This window comes from Prionailurus viverrinus, chromosome E3 (genome assembly GCF_022837055.1).
Source record: "Prionailurus viverrinus isolate Anna chromosome E3, UM_Priviv_1.0, whole genome shotgun sequence".
NCBI classification, from domain to species: Eukaryota; Metazoa; Chordata; class Mammalia; order Carnivora; family Felidae; genus Prionailurus; species Prionailurus viverrinus.
The window spans coordinates 41,466,394-41,485,627 of NC_062576.1; the positions used below are offsets into that span (position 1 = coordinate 41,466,394).

At 63.8% G+C, this 19,234-nt stretch overlaps 4 protein-coding genes and 1 non-coding gene across 13 annotated transcripts in view; 2 read left to right on the forward strand and 3 right to left on the reverse strand.

Moving 5' to 3' along the window:
- Positions 1-699: 699 nt before the first annotated feature.
- MCRIP2 (MAPK regulated corepressor interacting protein 2) lies at positions 700-5,888 on the reverse strand. 6 transcript variants are annotated; one of them, XM_047839274.1, is made up of 5 exons: positions 5,618-5,862; positions 5,398-5,515; positions 2,596-2,735; positions 1,311-1,412; positions 700-1,080 (listed from the first exon to the last, which is right to left on the reverse strand). In XM_047839274.1, the coding sequence occupies exons 1-5, from the start codon at positions 5,667-5,669 to the stop codon at positions 1,010-1,012; spliced, it is 483 nt and encodes a 160-aa protein (XP_047695230.1). In that variant the 5' UTR covers positions 5,670-5,862; the 3' UTR covers positions 700-1,009. The 6 variants fall into 6 exon arrangements, with proteins under 6 accessions (XP_047695230.1, XP_047695232.1, XP_047695228.1 ...); XM_047839276.1 differs by lacking the exon at positions 2,596-2,735 and adding an exon at positions 1,643-1,770 and having other exon boundaries at positions 5,618-5,817; XM_047839272.1 differs by having other exon boundaries at positions 700-1,412; positions 5,618-5,888.
- A 4,437-nt stretch (positions 5,889-10,325) lies between these two features.
- On the forward strand, positions 10,326-10,396 carry TRNAG-CCC (transfer RNA glycine (anticodon CCC)). The gene has a single exon. It is a non-coding gene; the product is annotated as a tRNA-Gly (tRNA).
- Positions 10,397-10,745: 349 nt separating this feature from the next.
- METTL26 (methyltransferase like 26) lies at positions 10,746-12,477 on the forward strand. Its single transcript, XM_047838646.1, has 6 exons — positions 10,746-11,011; positions 11,162-11,324; positions 11,488-11,547; positions 11,928-11,995; positions 12,099-12,177; positions 12,257-12,477. The coding sequence occupies exons 1-6, from the start codon at positions 10,815-10,817 to the stop codon at positions 12,302-12,304; spliced, it is 615 nt and encodes a 204-aa protein (XP_047694602.1). The 5' UTR covers positions 10,746-10,814; the 3' UTR covers positions 12,305-12,477.
- A 456-nt stretch (positions 12,478-12,933) lies between these two features.
- On the reverse strand, positions 12,934-16,708 carry WFIKKN1 (WAP, follistatin/kazal, immunoglobulin, kunitz and netrin domain containing 1). The gene is made up of 2 exons (XM_047838475.1): positions 15,094-16,708; positions 12,934-14,412 (listed from the first exon to the last, which is right to left on the reverse strand). Exons 1-2 carry the CDS (start codon positions 15,262-15,264, stop codon positions 12,934-12,936), a joined length of 1,650 nt encoding a protein of 549 aa, XP_047694431.1. The 5' UTR covers positions 15,265-16,708.
- Positions 16,709-17,257: 549 nt separating this feature from the next.
- The window catches only part of RAB40C (RAB40C, member RAS oncogene family), a 29,379-nt gene continuing 27,402 nt past the window's right edge, over positions 17,258-19,234 (reverse strand). For all 4 annotated transcript variants that reach the window (XM_047838476.1, XM_047838477.1, XM_047838478.1 and 1 more), the window contains one exon: positions 17,258-19,155. In XM_047838476.1, the coding sequence (XP_047694432.1) occupies positions 18,875-19,155 (281 nt within the window). In that variant the 3' untranslated portion in view covers positions 17,258-18,874. The remainder of the gene's footprint in view (positions 19,156-19,234) is intronic.

Consider the following 19,234-nt stretch of genomic DNA (forward strand, 5'->3'; position numbering starts at 1 on the left):
GGTGCTCCTGGCTCGCTGTCCGCAGCCTCTCGGGCGCCTCGGGCCTCTGCGGCCACTCTCAAGCCGGGGCCCTGCGGGGATGCTCTAGCAAGTCTAGCTGTGGGGACCTGGGAGGACCTCTCTGGGGCCCACCTGTATAGCGGGAACACCATGTGTGGTGGGAACGCGCTTGGCAGAATTAGTCCGTACCCACCGACGGCCCAGACTGGGCTCCACCTGCTGCCTCCAGCCCTCTAGCGATGCCGTCCACACCGGGGGTACTCCACTCGGTCCCGTGTCAGCCGCAGGCAACCCCACCCACCCAAGAAGCAAAGCAGTGTTTCACAGGGTAACTCACCTGTGTTCAGTGTCCAGCAGCTTTGGGGGATTAAGAGACAGGACTAGGCGTCCTGAGACTCGGCCCCAGCCCCGAGCCACTGGGACTATATCCCAGGGCTAGTTTCGTAACATTTGTGGGTCTGGAGATGGGGTAAAGCACCTGCCAAGGGAAGAGAAAGCCGGGTGGTGCAGGGTAGGTCCAGTGACATCCAAGGAAGAGGAGCTGGCCCAGGGTCCCGGCACCTCTGTCAGGACCCAGGAGAGCCAGAACTGGGCAGAACCGCACTGTGGAGCCAAGGAAAGGTCGGGCTGGACGCGGCACAGGGACAGGAGGACCCTGACCCCCACCCCCCACGCACCAAGTAACAGCCACTCAAAAAGGGCAGTTTCTCGACTTTATTATTAGCCTGGAGCTCCTCCCTGCCAGCCCTAGGGGCTGGTCCCTGGGCACAGTGAGCAGGATTGAGGTCAGACAGTTTCAGCCCCTGGCAGCATGGGACAGCCGGGCCAAGGGGTCAGCAGGTGCAAAAGTCCAAATGCTGGCACTTCAGGTGTGGCCGGCGCCTGGCCGGGCTCAGGGTGGAGCATGGTCCGCCTCAGCAGTTCATCAGGGCGCCGCGGTCCTCTCCTGGCAGGGGTCCACCATGAGGCTCATTTGGGCCCTGCAGGGGAGCGGTTCCTTCCAAGGTGGCTAGGAGCAGTTAGTGATTCTGGCCAGGAACTGCTGCGCCCACCACTCATCCAGGTCAATGGGCACGAAGTCTGCGGGCACAGTAGAAGGCTGGGCAGTGACGCTGCCTTCCAGGTCGGTCAGTGTCTCTCCCTGTGAGCTGACCACAAGCCCTTCACCCAGGCCCAAATGTAGCAAGCGCTAGGAAAAAGCGGGTCAAGTTCAAGCGCCCTCCCCAATCCCCTGGGGCTAGAACCCAGCAGGGCCCAGGTCAGGGTCAGAGGGAGTGGGGGGGACTCCCTGAGGGCAGGGGAGGGCTCACTCTGCAGCCGGGGGTTGGGGGTCTTCTCCACATACTGCACGGGCCTGGGCCCACTCTCGCCAGCTGGGCCACCACCCAGCTGCTGCTCCACTTGCTGCCACGCTGTGGGGAGAGGGCAGTCGGACTGAGCCAGGGCCCTGGCATCCTGTCTTCCGCCCAGAGCCTGGTGGCCACCCTGGACCCCAGCCCAGAACTGGAGCAGGCAGTCCCCTGGATGGTCATGGGACAAATAGAGAGTCGAGGAAGGGCCCGGCCCTCTGGCTACTCTGAGTCAGGTGGCAGTGGGGAAGAGGAACAGGGGCCCGAGCCACACCCTCGGGCCTCAACGCTACCTTCAGACACAAATCGGACGTTTTCCTCATGGGCCAGTGTATAGGTCTCTTGGGTCCCCTCAAGGGATGGAGATGTGACGGGGGGCCGCCGGCCATTCACCCGATTGAACACGAGCCTTGGCCCCGGGCTGTGGAGGGGGGAGGAGCCAGTCAGCAACTGTCCAGAGCCCAGGTGATGCCCGGCAAAGCTCCAGGAGCAGGTTCAGGCCACACACCCCCACCCCGGGCCCGGGCCCAGCCCAGGCACTTCCTTGAACTTCAGGGCGGCTGCAGGGGTGGTCGAGGCCGCTCCCCACAGGCCCAAGCCCCCAGCAGCTCAGTTCATACCTGCGGTCCCCAGCCATGTCCCAGATCCCCAGCAGGGTTCCCTGCTCAAGGCACACAGGTGCTCTTTGTCCAAGGGTCTCTCGGGCACCCCTGCTGCCACCTGCATCCCGCCTCCCCAGGACGGGCCAGGCCTCCGGCAGCCCCTGTTCTGACCTAAGCTACTGCCGGGTCACTCTGTCCCAAGCACAATTCTCGGCCATCTTCTTCCCCCACAAAAGCTTCTCCGTCTCACCATTACCCCCAGTGTGGGAGGAAGGACCCAAACAAGAAGGTGGTCGGAGCCCTTCCCTCTTCCTGGCCGCCCCAGGCTCCATGGGGATGAGCCCTAAGTGATGGTCTGGCCGAAGACCACTGGGTCGGGAAGGTGTGACTACAACCCCAGCCCAACCCTGCAGGCCCCAGACCAGGCACCGCTGTTGCCCACAGGGGTGGGAATGTTGAGTGAAGAGGCGGTCCCCGGGAGCCCGGGGCTCAGCCTACTGGGTGTGGGATGTCCAGGGAGCCGCTGGGTCTGTCCCAGTCAGCAGGGCCCAGGGCGGTGATGGGCCGCTCCAGCTGGCGGCAGCTGGCCTGGCCCTGCACACACAAAGCCCAGGACGGGGCTGTGGAGGGGGCGGGGCCCGCACCTACAGCAGGAGGTGGGAGCCGGGAGTCCTGGGCTGCACGTGCCACTCCGCCAGGCACTCGCGGTCCCGCCGGCCTGCTCGCCTTCCTGGGCTCAGGTGCCCCACCGCCGCTCGGGGGTCCTCCTTGGCTGAGAGGGCCACTAAAATAAAGAGGAGGGTCTTGAGGGGCACCGGTCCCGCCAGCTCTGGGCCGGCAGGGTCTGGTGGCCCAAGAAAATGTAGAGGGGCGGGGCTCCTCCCAGGCCTGAGCTGCACCAGCCAGGGGGTGTGAAGGTTTGTCCTTGACTCGGACAGCCCCTCGCCTGCCACCCCCGCCCCCACAAAGGCTGCTGGTTCCAGGAAAGTGGAGGCCGGATGTCAAAAAAGCAAAACAAAAAAGGGAATTGCAGCCATAGGCTGTGAATCACAGGGACCACGGTGGTGGCCTGACCAAGGCTGCGTAGGGGCCCGAGGGGCAGGCGCCCACCTGCCTGCTGCCTGGAGTCATTTACGTAAGGCCCCTCCACAGGCCTTCTGGTGAAAGGACACTGGCTCGAGCGTGCACCTGTAGATGAAGGCCACACCGTGCCTGCTCCCAAGGGTGGTGCCCCCAGGCATGCTCCAGTGCCCCTGCTCAGGCCTACCTGGGTATCTTGTCACATAGTCTCCTCTCCGACCCCTGAGGTCAACCGCCCACCCGTTTTCCAGCCCAGGGCCCCAGACTCGAGAGGGAAGTGACCCGCCCAAAGTCACATGCTGCGTATGGGTGGCAGTTTCAGGACTTAACTGCACACCTGTCTGACCTCAAAGCCCACAACTCAGTAAAACCCCCAGGCCGCCTCCCCCACCTGCTCACATGACCACAGGTGGTCACGTGGCGTCATATTATTTTCTTTCCAAGGACGGATATCGCCTCCACTGATGTTTTCTCTCCCGTCGGTCTCACACTGGGAGCAAGAGCTCCTCAGAGGCACAGACCCACGTGGCCTGGTCACCACCATGGCCAGTGCCCAGACCCATGCCTGGTTGGAACCCCAGCCTGTATATTTAGCTGGTCAGACACCTGGCACACCTGTAGGGCACCAGGCGTAGAGGATGCGGCAGGGGCCCAGACACGCCCTCGCTCACCGGCCAGTCAGGGTGAGGGATGCTGGGGCAGTACAAAGGCACAGCAGAGAAAACAACAGGAACGCTGCAGCCGTTTTGGAGGGGGCGGCCCCTGAGAAGGTGCAGGAGAGGGGGTAGGGAGGACCCACAGGCTGCTTTGGCCTCCTGGCAGGGTCCTTTCAAGGCAACTGGGACTGGGGGCAGGGGCAGCTCCAAAAGAGGGAGTGATTTGGGAAGGGAGTGGGCCGGCCCAGCGAGCACACAGCGTGCCTCACTACTCCCTACACAAGCGGGACACTGAGGGACATGCTCCCTCAGGCCAGGCTGGTCGGCACCCCCCTGGCCTGGCAGGCTGCAGTGTGCCCAACTGGCTAGGGCCAGATGAGGACAAAGGTGAGGCCTCCTGGGGGTCTGAAGGGCTCTATGTGTCTGTCCCGTCTTCTTCCCTAGCACTTGCCAGCTGTGTCCTGGATGCGCCCTGGGCCAGCGACAACAGGCAGATGGTGGTAAGTTTCTCCAGGTGGAGCGCCTGGGCCACTTGGGTCCCAGACTGTCTGCCTGGATGACCAGAGGTGGCTATATGCCTAGGTCTCGTTTATTCCTCTGGGCAGTAGGGCAGCTGTGAGGACCCAAGCTGAAATCACAAGGCAATATTATAGCTCAGCCTGGGTCCCAGGAGTCACTCCCCAAGGCCCCGTTCACCTGTCTCCCCACGACACACCTGTGGCTGGCCCAGAACGTTTTCACCACTAGGATCCAAGTGTCAACCGGCCCCCAGCAGAAGGCCCCCCGGGGAAGAGTCTCGGCCCAGAAAGATCCCCACAGGATGCCCCCTCCAGGCAGGTGCCCGTCACCTGCACCCTCCTCAGCGATGCCACCTTGTTTATCTGCTGCCTGGACACACAGCCTTAGTGCAGGCAGCCTCGGGCCTCTGTGGGCCTAGAAGAAAGCCCAGGGCCCAGGAAATGCATAGAATAAGTGACACCACAGGCCCAGAGTCGAGACAAAAAAGTAAAAGGCTCAACTCTGGGAGATGGAGAGGATCTGACCTTCAGGTCAAGGTCACGTGGAGGCCAAACTGACTGGGACTGCCATTCCTGTGGCCACAGGGGTTGTAGGCTGGCAAAACTGGTGGTCATAAAAAGGCAGAAAACTGCAGCTTCCAGCAAGCCCTGACCATCTGTGGGAGGCCTCCCAGTGCCCAGCCAGGGTGTTGTGGGTGAAGGGTAGAGGAGAGCAGTGGCTTGGCAGGGCCAGAGGGAACCACGTGCACCCTCTCCCCTAGCCGGTTCCGCAAGGACGGGGCCAGCGCCAGGAGGCCTTCAGGGCCAGCACTCCCGGGGATATTTTGCTCTTGTCCTCCTGGGCAGCTCGCCTCAAACCTCGGCCTTGCCGCCCAAGGTCGCCCGGGGCATGTGAGTCAGCCGCGTGGAGCTCCTCCGATCCAGGAGCTGGTCAGCTTCCTCCCCACTCGGGGTCGCCAGGATCCCACAGGGCCAGCGCGGGAGAGGGGTTCATGCACATCCAGCCCAGCCCCTCCGACCCAGCCAGGTGCCAGGCGAGGTGGAGGCGCCGAGGTGCGGAAGCCGGAGCTGCCCGCGCGGCCGGGGTCGGATGCCCCGCCCCCGCGCCCTCCCGGGGCATGTGGTCGGGTCTCCGCAAACCTTCCCCAAGGTCACCCTCTCTGTGCCGCGGCGGCCGGCCCACGCGTCTCACCTCGACAGGGGCCAGGGTCCCGGCGGCTGAGCCCGCGGGGGCGATGGGGTCGGCGGCGCGGGCTGCCGGCATTTCAGGAGCTCGCCGAGCCTGCTCTCCACCTGCTGCTGCGAGGGACCTGCGGGCACGGGGCGCGTCAGCCGCCGCCGAGGCTGGGCGGTCACTGCGCGGACCCTCCCCCCGGCGGCCCTGCCCGCCCCCGGCCCCTCGCCCCACGCACCTGTGCGGCGCTGGGCGACCAGCTTGCTGGGCCCCTTGGTGATGGTGTACATGGTGCGGACGGGCAGCCAGCCCGCGCGCTCGCCCGGACGCACGCCCTGCCCTGCCCTCCGCCCGGGCTCGCACTCGGCGGGGGCCCAGGGCGCGGCCCCTTTAACCGGCGGCCGGGCGCGGCGGGGAGGGGGCGGGCCGCTACACGCCCCCGGCCCTTAAAGGGCCCGCGCGTTCCGGTCGGCCTCGGGGCACGCGGCGGAGGTCGGGCCGTTGGGAGGCCGGCCAGGGCCGCAGTAACCAGCGCCCCACCCCGCATGGCCTAAGGCCAAGGCAGAGGAAGCGTTCTGAGGCCTGGGACCGCCTTCGGCCGCCTGAAGGCCAGGTGAGCCGCGGGGGAGGCGGGGGCGTTGGCAGGCGCTGGGAACGCTCTGTGTGGACCCTGGAACCAAGGCTTGCCCCCACTCCTGTCGGGGAGCTTCGGCCAAGGTGCCTGCGTGGGCCTGGGCCAGTATCAGGGGGCATTCTGGGCCTGTGTCTTGGGACTGCTGGGCCAGAGACCAGAAAAAGTGGGTCCGCCACCTGGATTTGGGCAGAGACCCAACGCCCTGGGAATCTCCCTTCCACTCCAGGGGACAGGAATAGTGGGTGCACTCCATTTCCTGACTCAGCCTCCCATGCCAGGGTCCCCACCCAGGTTCAGGGAGGGGAGGCCCCTTATAGACTGGGACCAGTGTGAGGGTGATATCCTGGGGAGAGAGAAGGTGGGTGAGGACGCCCGGTTTGCCTGTTTAACTCCAATTGGAAGGGAGCAGTTACCTCCCACTCCCGCCCTCTTGGAGGCATAGAGGTCCCCCTCCAGAGCTGCCTGGGGACCAGGCCTGCCTGGAATGTAGGGGCCAGGTGGCCTCCCACCCGCAGGCTTCCTTCGTTCTAGCTCACAGGCTGCTCCGAGCTCCTCAGGTTGAGGCCGGGGAACCAGGGCACTCTGGAGCCTGTGAGCCTGAGGACCTGGTGGGCTCAGCATAAGGCTCCCCTCATCCTCCATTTGGTTGAATTCAATCCTTTACATCCCCCCCACCCAAGAAAACACTCTGTCCAGAGTTGTCCAGGGGTCTTGGAATCCACCCCCGAGGCTTGTGTGGCTCCCACGGGGCTCCTACACTGTTCCCACAAGTATTTGAGGAGGCTGAATGCAGCAGGCACGAGGGCCTGGGGAGTCCAATGGGGCCATGTCTCAGTCCGGGAGCTGCCACCAGAGGGGCAGTGGCCCTGGAGCAAATGCAGCCCCACTTTCCCTACACTTCCCCTTCAGAGCAGGGCTGAAACAGGCAGAGAGCACAACATGGGGAGTGGGAACTGTGAGGGGTTAGCTCCAGTGGGGGGGGGGGAGGGGGGACAGCAGGAGGAAGGCACCTGTAGGGAGCAGGGCTGGTCTCCCCCAGAGATGTAGGCTCAGCCTCGCTGCCCCCAGGACACACCCTAGCTTGGGATGGAGCCTGGGGAGCTGAAGTTTCTGTCCCCAGACTCACTCCCCTTCCCCTAGACTACACTGTCCTTGAAGGCAAGTTGGCTGGGAACCCCCTGCAAGGGGCCGGTAACATGGCCTTTGGTGGAGAAGCTGGGAACCCATCCCCAAGTTGGAGAGGGGCAGCTAGACAGAGGGGTGGGGCCTCACCCAGCATGCAGAACAGCGGCCACCAGCAGCTGGAACCATCTTCCTATAGGGCCTTTGGAGTGAGCAGACACTTTTACCTTGGACTTGGCTTCTAGAAGCATGAGAAAATATTTTACTGTTGTTTTAAGCCACCCAGCTTGGGGTGATTTGTTACGCTGGCTCCAGGAAGCCAAGGGAAGGGAAGCAGTGATAAGGAAATAGGAAGTGCAGGGAGGGGGGGCAGGGCTAGGGAGGAAGTGTGCACCCCCATCGGGGTGGGCAGCAGGGCAGGGGATGTCTTGTTTGCTCATGGCTCTCTGGGCACTAGAGATTTTATCATGTGGATAAACACTTGGAAAGGTGCCCCGTGCCACAGAAACTTCCATACAGTGGGTGAGAAGCTCAAGAGGGCTGCCTGGGAGCCAAATTCCACCTCAGGACACAAAACCTCCACCTCGGGAGGCCCCGCGGAGCACAGGCCATGGGGTGGGGCAGGGATGATGATGTGGGAACCAAAGGCAAAGGAAAAATGAAATTTCCTTACAACTTACAGCCCATTGACAAGTCCTTGAAACTGGCAGAGTGACCTTCCTCTGGGAGCTCAGCTGCCTCCATGATGACGCTTTGCTAAGGGCAAAGGGCAACCTTAGCCTGACACCCCCAATCCTATAAGTCTACTTTAACATGTAAAAATTCCTTTGGAAACTTCCCTTGTCTTTTCCTGCCCACGATACATGTTGGCAACCACACTCCAAGCTTATGGCCTGCTGATCTACACCTGAAGGGTTTCATGACTAGGATTTATTGGACAGTAGTAATGACCCTTTCCTAACAACAGCTGGCCCCCTCGAGGTCCTGGAAACCTTGCTTCCAAAATTTCTTAGAGACTTATACTATCTCTAAGCCCCTCCCAACTTGAAAGTACATAATCCATCGCTCCTCACGACCCCAGTGCAGCTCTTTGTGCCCACATTTCCTATTCCCGTGTTTTAATAAAACCACCTTTTTGCACCAAAACACATCTCAAGAATTCCTTCTTGACTGTCAGTGCCGAACCACAACATTTTCTACGTCAGGGGACACTTCCAGGGGTCCACCGTTCAGCATTTGCTGGGGGGCCTGGATCCTCCCAGAGTCACATCCATGTGACACACATCCATGACTTTCCAGAAAGTGTGCGTTCACAAGTGTGCACACCAGCCTTGACAGGCATGTGCACGTGTTCACCTACACAACGCAGGAAAGGCGGCAGGTCTGCCTTCTCCAGGTCAGAGCCTGGTGAGTGCCCAGTGCAGGGGGTAGCTCACATGGCGTCCAGCCCGGAATGACAAATATGGCAGGCGGGTATCAAGTACTGTTGAAAGGAAGACTTTGCTGGGCATTTGGACAGCTTCTGAAGCAGGGCCATAGGGCATGGAGGAAGCAGGGACACCGGTCAGTCAGGTTCCCCGTCCCAAGAGAACATCTGGTGTAAAAGAAAGCTACGTTTTCTGCACTTTGAACACTTTAGACACCAAGTGTGTGGGTTTTCCTCGCCAAGCAGTTCTCTGCAGACATTGACCGGGTGTCCTACAACTTAACTCAATTCTGACACTCTTATCCGGCATTATGCAGACCCCCGGGGGCCCAGTCCCACGAGACCACCCCCTCTTCCGATGCCAGTCACAAATCCAGGTTGTCACCTGTGCCTCTGATCCATCAACTCTAACTCCGGTCAGGGTTCTCACGCCCCCCCCCCCCTTCTCAGCCTCCATAATTTGCTAGAACGGCTCACAGAACTCAGGGAAACCCTCACTCATGTTTACTGGTCCATCGTCAAGGATAGGACTCTTGGGAACAGGGATGGAAGAGACACACAGGGCAAGGGGTGGGGAGGAGGCTGGGCCCTGCAGGGGCCCTGCGGGGGCGCACCACCCTCCCGGCAACTCCGTGTGTCCGTTGACCTGCCCGAAGGTTCCCGAGCCCCTTTCCTTGGGGTCTTTGTGGAGACCCCGTGACACAGGTGTGGTTGATGAGATCATCGGTCCTGGGTGATCAGCTCGGTCTCCCACCTGCTAATCACAGGTTGGGTCCCCCAAACACCAGCCCCCAAGGCCCAAGGGTCACCTGGTTGGTGGGAACCCAGGTAAGGTTGAAAGGGGCTTGTCATGCACAAACAGCAGTCTCCTCTCCGCGCCCACACATGGAAGGACAAGGAAAATGCAGAGTACACCCAACGTGGCTGGAGGCAAAAGCGCATTCAGGAAAGGAAAGCCGGGGCTGTGAAATGGTGGTCACGTGCAGAATGCCAGCAGAGCTGCCTGGCCCAGGGGGCCTGTCCAGAATGGTCAGCCCCACACCACTTCCCCAGCCTAAGCTGCAAGACTGCCATCCTCCCCTGACGAAACCCACATCTCGGCCCCTCCACGACAATCCCAGGTTAAAGCCCGGGTCAGGGCCACCATCTGAGCTCTGGCCAGAGTGACGTCGGGTTTGGGGATCTCACTCGTGAGAAGCTGCCCACCAAAGATAAACTGGCCGGCTGCAGAACAGGGCCCCTAGGAGACACGGGCCCCAAGCCGTCAACGGGGAAAACACCTTGGACACAACAAATAGGGCTCCGACCCCCTCACAACGTCCGGGGACCCTGGGCTAGCGCTGCTCAGGTCAGCCTCACCGGAAAAGCCCCGAGCAGCACAGGACCGCGGGGCCGGCGGCCAGGACCGCCCCGCTCGCCCGCGGCCCCGCCCGCAGGGAGCCCCGTCCACGAGGAGCCCCGCCCCGCCCCCGCCCCACCGAACGCCCGCGGTTGCCATGGTTTCCACGGCGCCGGCGCGAATCCGGGCCTCAAGCCAGCCTCCCTTAGGCCCCTCGTTCCTCTCTAGCGCTGGGCGCCCAAGCGACGCCGCGAGATCCCCCAGCACGCGGACCCCGCCAAGATCGGTGCTCCCACCGCGGCTGCCGGCTGCAGTGCGCAGGGGCCGGCCTCCCCCGAGGCACCGCGCATGCACCGTAGTACTTCTGCGCGAGGAGAGGGTGCGTCACCATCTCTTAAGTCTCGCGGGTAGGAGGCTTGACAACGGCGCCGCTGGTGTAGTGGTATCATGCAAGATTCCCATTCTTGCGACCCGGGTTCGATTCCCGGGCGGCGCAAGTGTTCATTTTAGTTTTCCCCCATGTCGACTAGACGGACTCGCTGACGACTGCAATTTCAAAAGAAAATCAGAACCGGGGAAGCACCAATTCTAGTGCAGAGCGAACGAGACGATTTCAGAGAACAAGAGCTTTGAAAATGCCAGAGCGGCCACGGACACCTGGGCGCTGAGCTGATGGTCACCTGTAAACCAGTGACCCCAACTCAGTGCCCAGTCCCCTCTGCTTGACTGCCGCTCCCGGTGCGACTCCCGCGGCTGCGGGCCCCTTAACGCGCTGCGCGCCTCCTCCTGGGAATTGTAGTCTTTGGGGAGGCCGGACCACAGCTCCCGGCAGGGTTCGCGGCGACGGACTACGGCTCCCGGCGGGCCTCGCGGCGACGGAGTACGGCGACCCGCGGGCCGGCTGAGCTGCTGCGATGCTGGTGGCTGCGGCCGCAGAGCGGAACAAGGAGCCTATCCTGCGTGTGCTGCGGCAGTACATGGACCCGGCCCAGCGCGGCGTTCGAGTGCTCGAGGTGGCCTCTGGCTCCGGCCAACACACGGCCCACTTCGCGCGGGCCTTCCCCCACGCCGAGTGGCAGCCGTCCGACGTGGACCAGCGCTGCCTGGACAGGTGCGGAAGGGCTCCCGGAAGGCCGGGTCCCGGCTGGTGAAAGTGGGCGGGAAGCAAGGGCAGGTGGAGCGGGGCCTGTCCCGCTGTCCAGCCTCCTCACGCCACCCAGACCCCTCGAAGGTCCCCCAACCAGGTGCTGCCCTTCCACAGCATCTCGGCCACCACTCAGGCTCAGGGCCTGTCCAACGTGAAGGCCCCGCTGTACCTGGACGTGACCTGGGATTGGGAGCATTGGGGCGGGATCCTTCCCCAGTCGCTGGACCTGCTGCTCTGCATCAACATGATCCACATCAGCCCCCTCAACTGCACCGAGGTCTGTGGGAGCAGGTCTGTGGGCCATGCAGCACCCCTCCCGGTGCAGCAGGAGGGAGCAGGGCGGCGGTCTGCCCCACGTCTCAGATGGGGCACTGAGGACTCTTTCAGGTGTGTGGGGGAGAGAACGCTCTTCAGCGGTGCCCTGTTTTCTCACTCCCCAGGGGCTCTTCAGAGCAGCAGGACACCTGCTCAAACCCAAGGCGCTGCTGATCACCTATGGGGTTAGTGTCCCTGCCGGAGATGGTGGGCCTCCCCTGGCAGGCCAGTCCTGACCCCGATCCCAGCCAGTCTATGCTGAGCTCTCCTTTCTGGACTCTCTCATTTTGGTTTCGGTATTTTCGGTTGCTTTCTCCCACCACTGCTTGTCACCGTTAAACCCCACCCGGTGTCTTTTTTCTCAAACTCCCTCCTGGTCACCTGCCAGGCTCCCTGCAACCCCTTGGCTCACCAGCTGGTCCTCAGCTGTCCCCCATCTTGGGGGCAGGGAGGGCTGTGTTCTTTTCTTTGTCTGAGTGCCAGCATGCCAGCCTGCCTGTTTGCTGAGGAATGGCTGACCCTGTGTCTGTGGGTGGCCGGCAGAGCTGTCTTCCCGTCTCCACAGCCTTATGCCATCAATGGGAAGATCACTCCGCAGAGTAACGTGGACTTTGATCTCACTCTTAGATGCAGGTCAGAGCTGGATAGGTGGGGGGCCTGGCTGGGAGGGCAGGTGGGCTGGGTGACACCCCCCAGCCACAACTCCACCTTCTCCCCTACCTCCTTCCCACTGCAGGAACCCTGAGTGGGGGCTGCGGGACACAGCCCTTCTGGAGGACCTGGGCCAAGCCAGTGGCCTGCTCCTGGAGAGGATGGTAGGTGGGAAGGGCTGGGGGCACAGGTGACCTCCCTGGGGACCAGGGGCAGCTGCTCCAGCCGAAACATCTTCCCTAGGTGGACATGCCAGCCAACAATAAGTGCCTGATATTCCGGAAAGAGTAACTTTCTCCTGCATGTTTCTGTCTCCACCAAGACCCGTTCTGGAATAAACCCAGATGCCAGCCCCTGCCCCCCAGGGCTGGGCCCTGGGGGCTGCCCTTGCTTGGTCTGGGGGCTCTTGGCTGGTGGCCACTGGGCTGCTTAGAACCTGGGAATAAAGTGTTTCTTGCTGCTCATTGCTGATGTTAACCGCGCCTGCTCCTGGGAGCATTTCTGGCGGTGCTGGGTGGGCAGGCTGTTGTCTCCAGGGGCTCTGTACTAGGGGTAGGAGGGGTCTGGCCTGTGGAGCCAGGGCTCGGGGGCATCCTGGACCGTGTTGCTCTGCTCCGGCAGCAGAGGAAGGAGGGAGAGCTCAGGGACTGCCGAGGCGGGACTGAGCTGGGTGCCTGGCTCTGCTGCCACGAGAGGAGGTGCCCATCTCGGGCTGGTCACGGCCTGTGCTCCTGCAGGGACATGGGAGGTTCCCGAGGAGCCAGCGCTCCCTCGGGCAGCGGTTACCAGCCGGAAGGCAGGCTGAGTGGGGTGAGGGTCCCACCAGGAGGTCCGGCACCCGCAGGCCATGAGGTCAGGCTTTTATTCAGCAGGACAGGAAGGCAGGGTGGGCAGACACTGGCGGGGGGGGGGGGGGGGGGCTAGTCCTGGAAGCGGTTCAGCAGCTCACAGGCCTTCTTCTCGAGCAGCTCCGAGATCTTTTTGACACGCTTCTCGCTCGCCGTGCGGACGTAGCTGCCAGCGTCCAGCACGGCCACGCCGTCTCGCACCTCGCCCATGATGACCAGGGGGCCGTCGCCAGCTGTCACGTTGGGGCAGGGGCAGGTCCAGTCCATGCCACTCAGCGTCACCTCCAGGTACTTGGTGCCCAAGAACCTGAGGCCCATCTTGTCATCCTTGAGCACCTCGTCTAGGGCCACGCGGGCGATGCCGCCGCCCCCCACCTCGGGCTCCTCCAGCACCTCGGTGAGCCTCCCCACGATGGCGAAGTCGCTGCGGCACAGACTCAGCGCCAGCTTGCTCCGCAGACGGCAGGCCCGGCAGGGCGGCGTGCGCGGCACAGGGCAGGCGTCCTCACAGCTCGCACGGCTCTCGAAGTTGTTGCCGTTGCCCTCGCAGCCGCCGTAGACGAAGGGGTGGCACTGCCGCAGCAGCGGGCTGTAGGCCCAGCGGGGCTCCCAGCCCTGGCAGCGGCCCTGCACGGCCGGCAGCACGCAGGCGTCGCCGGGGCCGCGGGCGCAGGCCTGCTGGCACGCCTCGTAGGTCTCGAAGCCCCGGCCACCGCCCTCGCAGCCGCAGGCGGGGAAGGTCATGCAGCCCCCGCGCTGGGGGTCGTACTGCCAGAGGACCAGGCCGGAGGGGGCGCCGGTGCAGGCCTGCGCGGCGGGCAGGCACTCGGCCGGGTCAGGGGGGGTGGGCGCCGCGTCCCCGGCCGGCTCCCGCCGGACCACCGACAGTGGGAAGTCGGCCCGCAGCAGGCCCGCGGCGTTGCGTGCGGTGCACGTGTAGAGGCCGGCGTCCTCGGGCCGGGCGTTGTAGAGCACCAGCTGCCCGACGCTGGTGACCACCACGTTGCCGTACATCTGGTCGGGCCGCATGATGAGGGTCTCGCGCCGGTTGCTCTGCTTCTCCCAGGTCACAGCCGGTGGCGGGCGGCCGCTGACCTCGCAGTGGAGGCTGGCCGTGCCCCCCACGAACACGGCCTGCGGGGCGGGGCTGCTGTAGAGGGCGGGTGGCGTCGGGGCATCCCCGGGCGTGGGGCGGGCCGTGGTCTCGGGTGGGCCGGGGCTGCTGGGCGGCCAGCTGAGGACGTGCTTGCAGGGCACCACGTGCAGGCGGAGGCCGCGCAGGCAGGCCTCTGCGTCCATGTAGCAGCGGTTGTAGTAGGTGAGGCCGTCGGAGGCACAGGTGAAGCTGGGCTCCTTCTCGCAGCGGTCACGGCAGCGGCACACGGGCTGCCCGTCCCAGATGTCACAGTCGGAGCCCTGCTGTGCGCACGTGAAGCCCTCACAGGAGGCCGGCGGCGTGGGCACAGCAGGGCCGCCGTCAGGGAAGCGGGCCGCCACGCAGCTCCGCAGCCCACACACGTTGGCGCAGCACTTCTCGGAGGCCTGGCAGTCCTGGGGGGTGGGGGGTGGGGCGGGGGCAGCTCAGCGGGAACCCTAGCTCTGCCTGGCAGCCTGTCCAGAGGGAGGGGGGCCGAGCTCCTGCTGCCCCTCCCAGACCTGTCTCCCCCGTGGGAAGCTGAGCGCGTCTGCGGAAGCTTCCCTCCTGCTCTCTAGAGTGAGCCACAGCTGCCCGCTGTCTAGGGGGCCGTCACAGGTGTTGTCTCCCTCAGCCTCACTGCATCCTCAGACATTCCCCCTACAAGGCAGGTTTCACCGCAGAAACGAGGAAACCGAGGCCCAGGGCGGGGCGTGCACAACGTGCTCAAGGCCACTGCAGGGCTGCAGGGCAGAGGTCCCGCATGGCCCCCTGCCTTTCTGGCTTGCTGGTCCCAGGGTGCGGGCAGGTGGGTTCGGGGAGTGAGGAGGGGGCTCTTAATCTTCAGACACATGAAGGCGCAGACTGGGGGTGTTCCCTGGGACCCTCGTATGTGCAGCAGCCCAAAACCAGCAGCAGAGTGTGGGGAGCCTGAGGATTGGGGCCCAGGATTGGGGGGGCCGCAGTGCAGCTGCTGGGTTCCCCCTCTGTGGGCAAGGCCTGGGTGCAGGGGTAGGGACTGACCAAGCCGCCAAGATGCCCTGAGCCCCCCACCCCCACCCCCAACAAGGGCCGGCGGGGGTGGTGCCTCTGCTTACCTGGTCCCCGATGCACTCACGCTCACAGGTGCTCTGGGCATCCACCCACAGGTTGGGGCTGAGCTGGTTGGGGCACACGCCTGGGTGGCTCCTGGGTCCTGGCGGCAGGCTGGCCCCCAAGGTCAGCCCAACCACGAGGAGCGGCAGCAGGAGTGGCCTCGGGGCCAGCATGGGGACCGCCAGGACAGGGGGTGGGGGATGTGACCACCAGTCCCTCCTCAGGCCCTGCCCAGCCTCCTCCCTGAAGGCATCTGCCTCCCCAGGCCTGTGGTCGCTGCCCCTGCCCTCCAGCCCCCAGCTGATCCTGGGGCTCTCCCCTCACCCCCAAGGTCTAAGCCCACAGCAGATGCTTCGTCTCAACACCCCAGTTCGAGGGGCTGGGTAGGTTCCGGGCCTCTCCCAGCTCTGAGTCTGTGCGTGCGGCGCCAGCCCCTCCCCTGCCTGGCCCCTCTGTGGTCAGCGCAGGGCAGGGGGTGGGGAGGGGAGGAGAGCTGGGGAGGGGCCGAGGCCCAGGAGCACAGAAGACACTGGCCGAGAGGGTCACCAAGGGGCGGAGAAGGGCCAGAGAAGGGCTGGCTGCGGCGGGAGGGGAGGGGAGGGGACACTGTAACTGGAGCCCCTCCTCCCTCTGGGTGCTGGGCTTTGGATGGAAGGGCCCTGGGATCAAAGCTGCCTCTCAGACCCTCCCAGCCCAGGTCAGGGGAGGGGGCCAGGCTGGCCAACCCCCTCCGGCTCTCCAACCTGCCCCAGCTGTCCAGGGCCTGGGTCTCCCCCAAGCAGGCCCAGGCCAGCCCCTTCCTTAGATTTACTTCTTCTAGACAAGACAGAGGCACAGGGGTACCGTGTTCAGCCCAGCAATGAGTAAGCATTCTGTTCCTTCCCAGGAAAAACTCCACAACCTTCTCCTGGGAGAAGGGTCACGACCTGCCAACAGGTCTCAGGGTCAAATTGAAACCCTTTCTAAAGTTAGTGGTGAGGTCCCTGAAGCACAGGGGTGCACAGTGAGCTCAGCCTGGGCCTTTCCATGGTGACCCTCAGCAGATGAGGGTTGGGGGAGGCTAATGCAGGGCTGGACTTTGCCCCCGCCCCCAGGATGGCCCTGGTTCAGGCTCTTCCACAACTGGACAAGGCTCATGCCACCGAAGTGAGGTCCTGGGACGACCAGCAGGGAGGGAACTGTGTGCCCCCAGTATGGCCCCCAGTCGCAACGCAGCAAACACTGCAAACATGGCTGGTGAGAGCGAGGCACTGAGTGTATCTACTTGGACGGATTTGAATTTCGGTGGTTGTGGCCCCATGTGGGGCCAGTCCCTAGAGGCCAAGGCCACCTAAAAAGCACCCTGGAAATGGGGGGGGGGGCGGTTTCCTGGGAGCTGCACATTCGCCTGGGAGGAGGAGCCTTCCCTCAGACGGGTACGGAAGCCCCTCCCTGGCAGGGCTGGCAGGGAGAGCTAATGCAGCAAAACAGGACAAAGCCGCTGGAACCCGCCCTTCCAAACCCTTCCCCAGGGTCTGGGGCCCCACGAGCATCTGCTCTGAGATGGGATGGAAAACATCCCATGACCCCACGTCTGACCTTATGACCTAGGAGGCAGAGTAATAAAAGCCGTGTCTGGTCAGCGTGAGACCGGAAGACGGCCCAGATACGGAGAATGCATCCTGGGGGACTGTGGGCACGGGGTCCAGGACGGTCCCTCAGAGCTGCGGCCAGAGGCCTGGGTCCCCGAGCGTGGGGCTGCCAGGTTCAGAGTGATCGTTCCCAACCCCCCAGTGCCCACCACAGCCCTGGACTGAGCCTCACGCACTGTCGCCTGGTAGCTTTCCGGCGAGGGCGCCAACTCCAGGCCCGGGGAGTGCCGTGCTGAGCGCTGGCAGGTGGTGATCCCGAGTCATCCGCTGCATCCCTGGCTCTGTGCCCACCACCCTGGCAGGCAGCGGAGCGAACTCGACAGGCCCTGGACCCACGGACATCGAGGGTGTTCCTACCCTCGGAGGCAGCGCGGCACAGAGCGTCTCTGTTGCACCTGTCCGGCCCACCAGGAAAGGCAGTGCAGCCACGCTCAGCCCTCACAGCCAGACGGGCACCAGCCGTCCAGGCCAGGCGTGGAGGGGGTGTCAACGAAGCGGCACCGGACCCACCCTGCCACGTCACACCCACCACTTGGCCAGTTAAAACCAGAGGCTTTAATTTCTATAAAACGCAGCCTGAAAATCAGAGCTGAATTAGGTTTACTGTACAAAGAAACAAAAACTGTCCAAAATGAGCACAGGAATGGTGTGTCAGCAGCGAAAAGTAGTGTTGATAAGGTGAACGTAGGACTGTCCACGTCCTCAAAACACAGTCTATGTGACGGGGTTCAAAGTCCGAAGAAAGGGGCCTGACAGGCAAGACAGGATGGGTGTGGCCTCCTCTGCCTGACCCTGCTGAGGCCAGGCCTCACACGGGGACCCTGGGTGCCCCTGCACACCCGGGCCACGGCCCCCACCCTGCCTCCCAGACACCCAGGACAGGAGAGTCCCAGAGCCCAGGATGGGGCCGTGAGTAGGAGGTAGAGCTGAGCACCAGTGTGACCCGGTGGCCGTGTCACCAACCAGGTGGCAGGAGGAGGCTGGCTGGCGAGTTCTCCAGGAGAGGCTCGGTGTCTCTGCTGCCGGCACCACTCCAGGCAGCATCACTAAGAAAATCTGGGTCAGAACGGTTCTGGTGACGTGTGACCCCGAGGGGTGATGCCAGGCCAGGAGCAGCTGTGGGGTCACACCCGAGGCCAGCAGACGGAAGGTGACAAGAGTGGAGGCCAGGTGCCCCAGGAGACAAACAGGCAGGTCTGTCCAGACCCGCAGAGCACCTGACAGCCCCCCTGAGGATCTCGGCGTCTTCTCACGGGAGATGCTGAGCCGGTTTCATGGAGCAACAGACAGAGATATGACCGGAAGGGAAGGTGCAGAGTCAAGGGGGAGGCTGTTTGCCCCCACACGTGGAGGGACACGGGGGGAGTGCATCCCACTATCCCCTCCGAGAAGCCCCAACATTCCCCTGGGGAACCTAGGAAATTGCCCCCAGCTCTGAGCCCATCTGAGACGCGCAGGATGTCACCCAGGAAGGTGTGGCCGCACCATTCAGACCGCCGGGGCCATGCGGGCTGCCCAGCCCCTTGGGGGGGGCACAAGGAGCCCCGTACTCAGGCTGGCGGAGGCAGCCACGGGGCCTAGGGCCCTGCCCAAAGCTCCCACCTGTCCCCTATGGTCTCTGCACAGCCCACACCCCACGTGAAGTGTCTGAACTCAAAGGGTGAAGTCTTGGGGGTTCCTCCTCGTCTTTGCCTCAAATCCCCTCCCTATCCCAAGGTCCCGAAGCTTGACCCCACAGCTGACAGGGGCTCACGTGTGGCTGCACCAAAGGCCTCCCTGCCCGTCCTTTAAAAATGTACAGAAAGGTGAACATCTTCCACATAAATAAGAAAGGGAGCCAGGCCTCCTGGGTCCCCAAGGACCGCCCCCTTGAGGCCGGGCCGGGCAGAGCTGCCTCCCGGGCGCTTCCCAGCCGCATGGCACTGCAGGGTCCTGGGCTTGTTCCGCCAAGATCCCCGCAGCTCTCTCCGGTCCCGCGGAGCTTCTCTGGCCCAGACCACTGCCCGCGCAGCGAGCCCCCACGCTTCCCAGGAGGCCGTGAGGTCAAAGCCTTCCCTGCACACAGCGCCAGGCCCAGCGCCCGGCCAGAGATGCTCCCCAAGCGTGAGCCCTCCCGGAGCGAACTGGACGGGGTGGCACCCGGCCCGTCCTGCTAGGAGATCTTGCAGTTGCTCCTTGAGCAGTTCTGGGGCGGGCTCTGCGGGGGGCGGATGGACTTGGACCTCTTGAGACTGTTGCCCTTGCTGCTGCCCCCGCCTGCCCCACTGGCCAGCGAGTAGGAGCGCCCGTGCATCATGACGGCGTTCATGCCGTTGGCCATCGAGAAGGACTTGAGATGGCTCTTGATGGTGACCGGCAGCGGAAGCTTGTCGATGAGGTGCACCGGGGTGCAGGAGACGATGGCCCGGCAGCACAGGTCCTGCAGGCTGAACACTACGGATGGGGGCGGGGGAGGGAAAGGTCAGGCGGCGGGGTGCAGAGGTCCGCAAAGCTCAGGCTTGCCCTGCTCGGG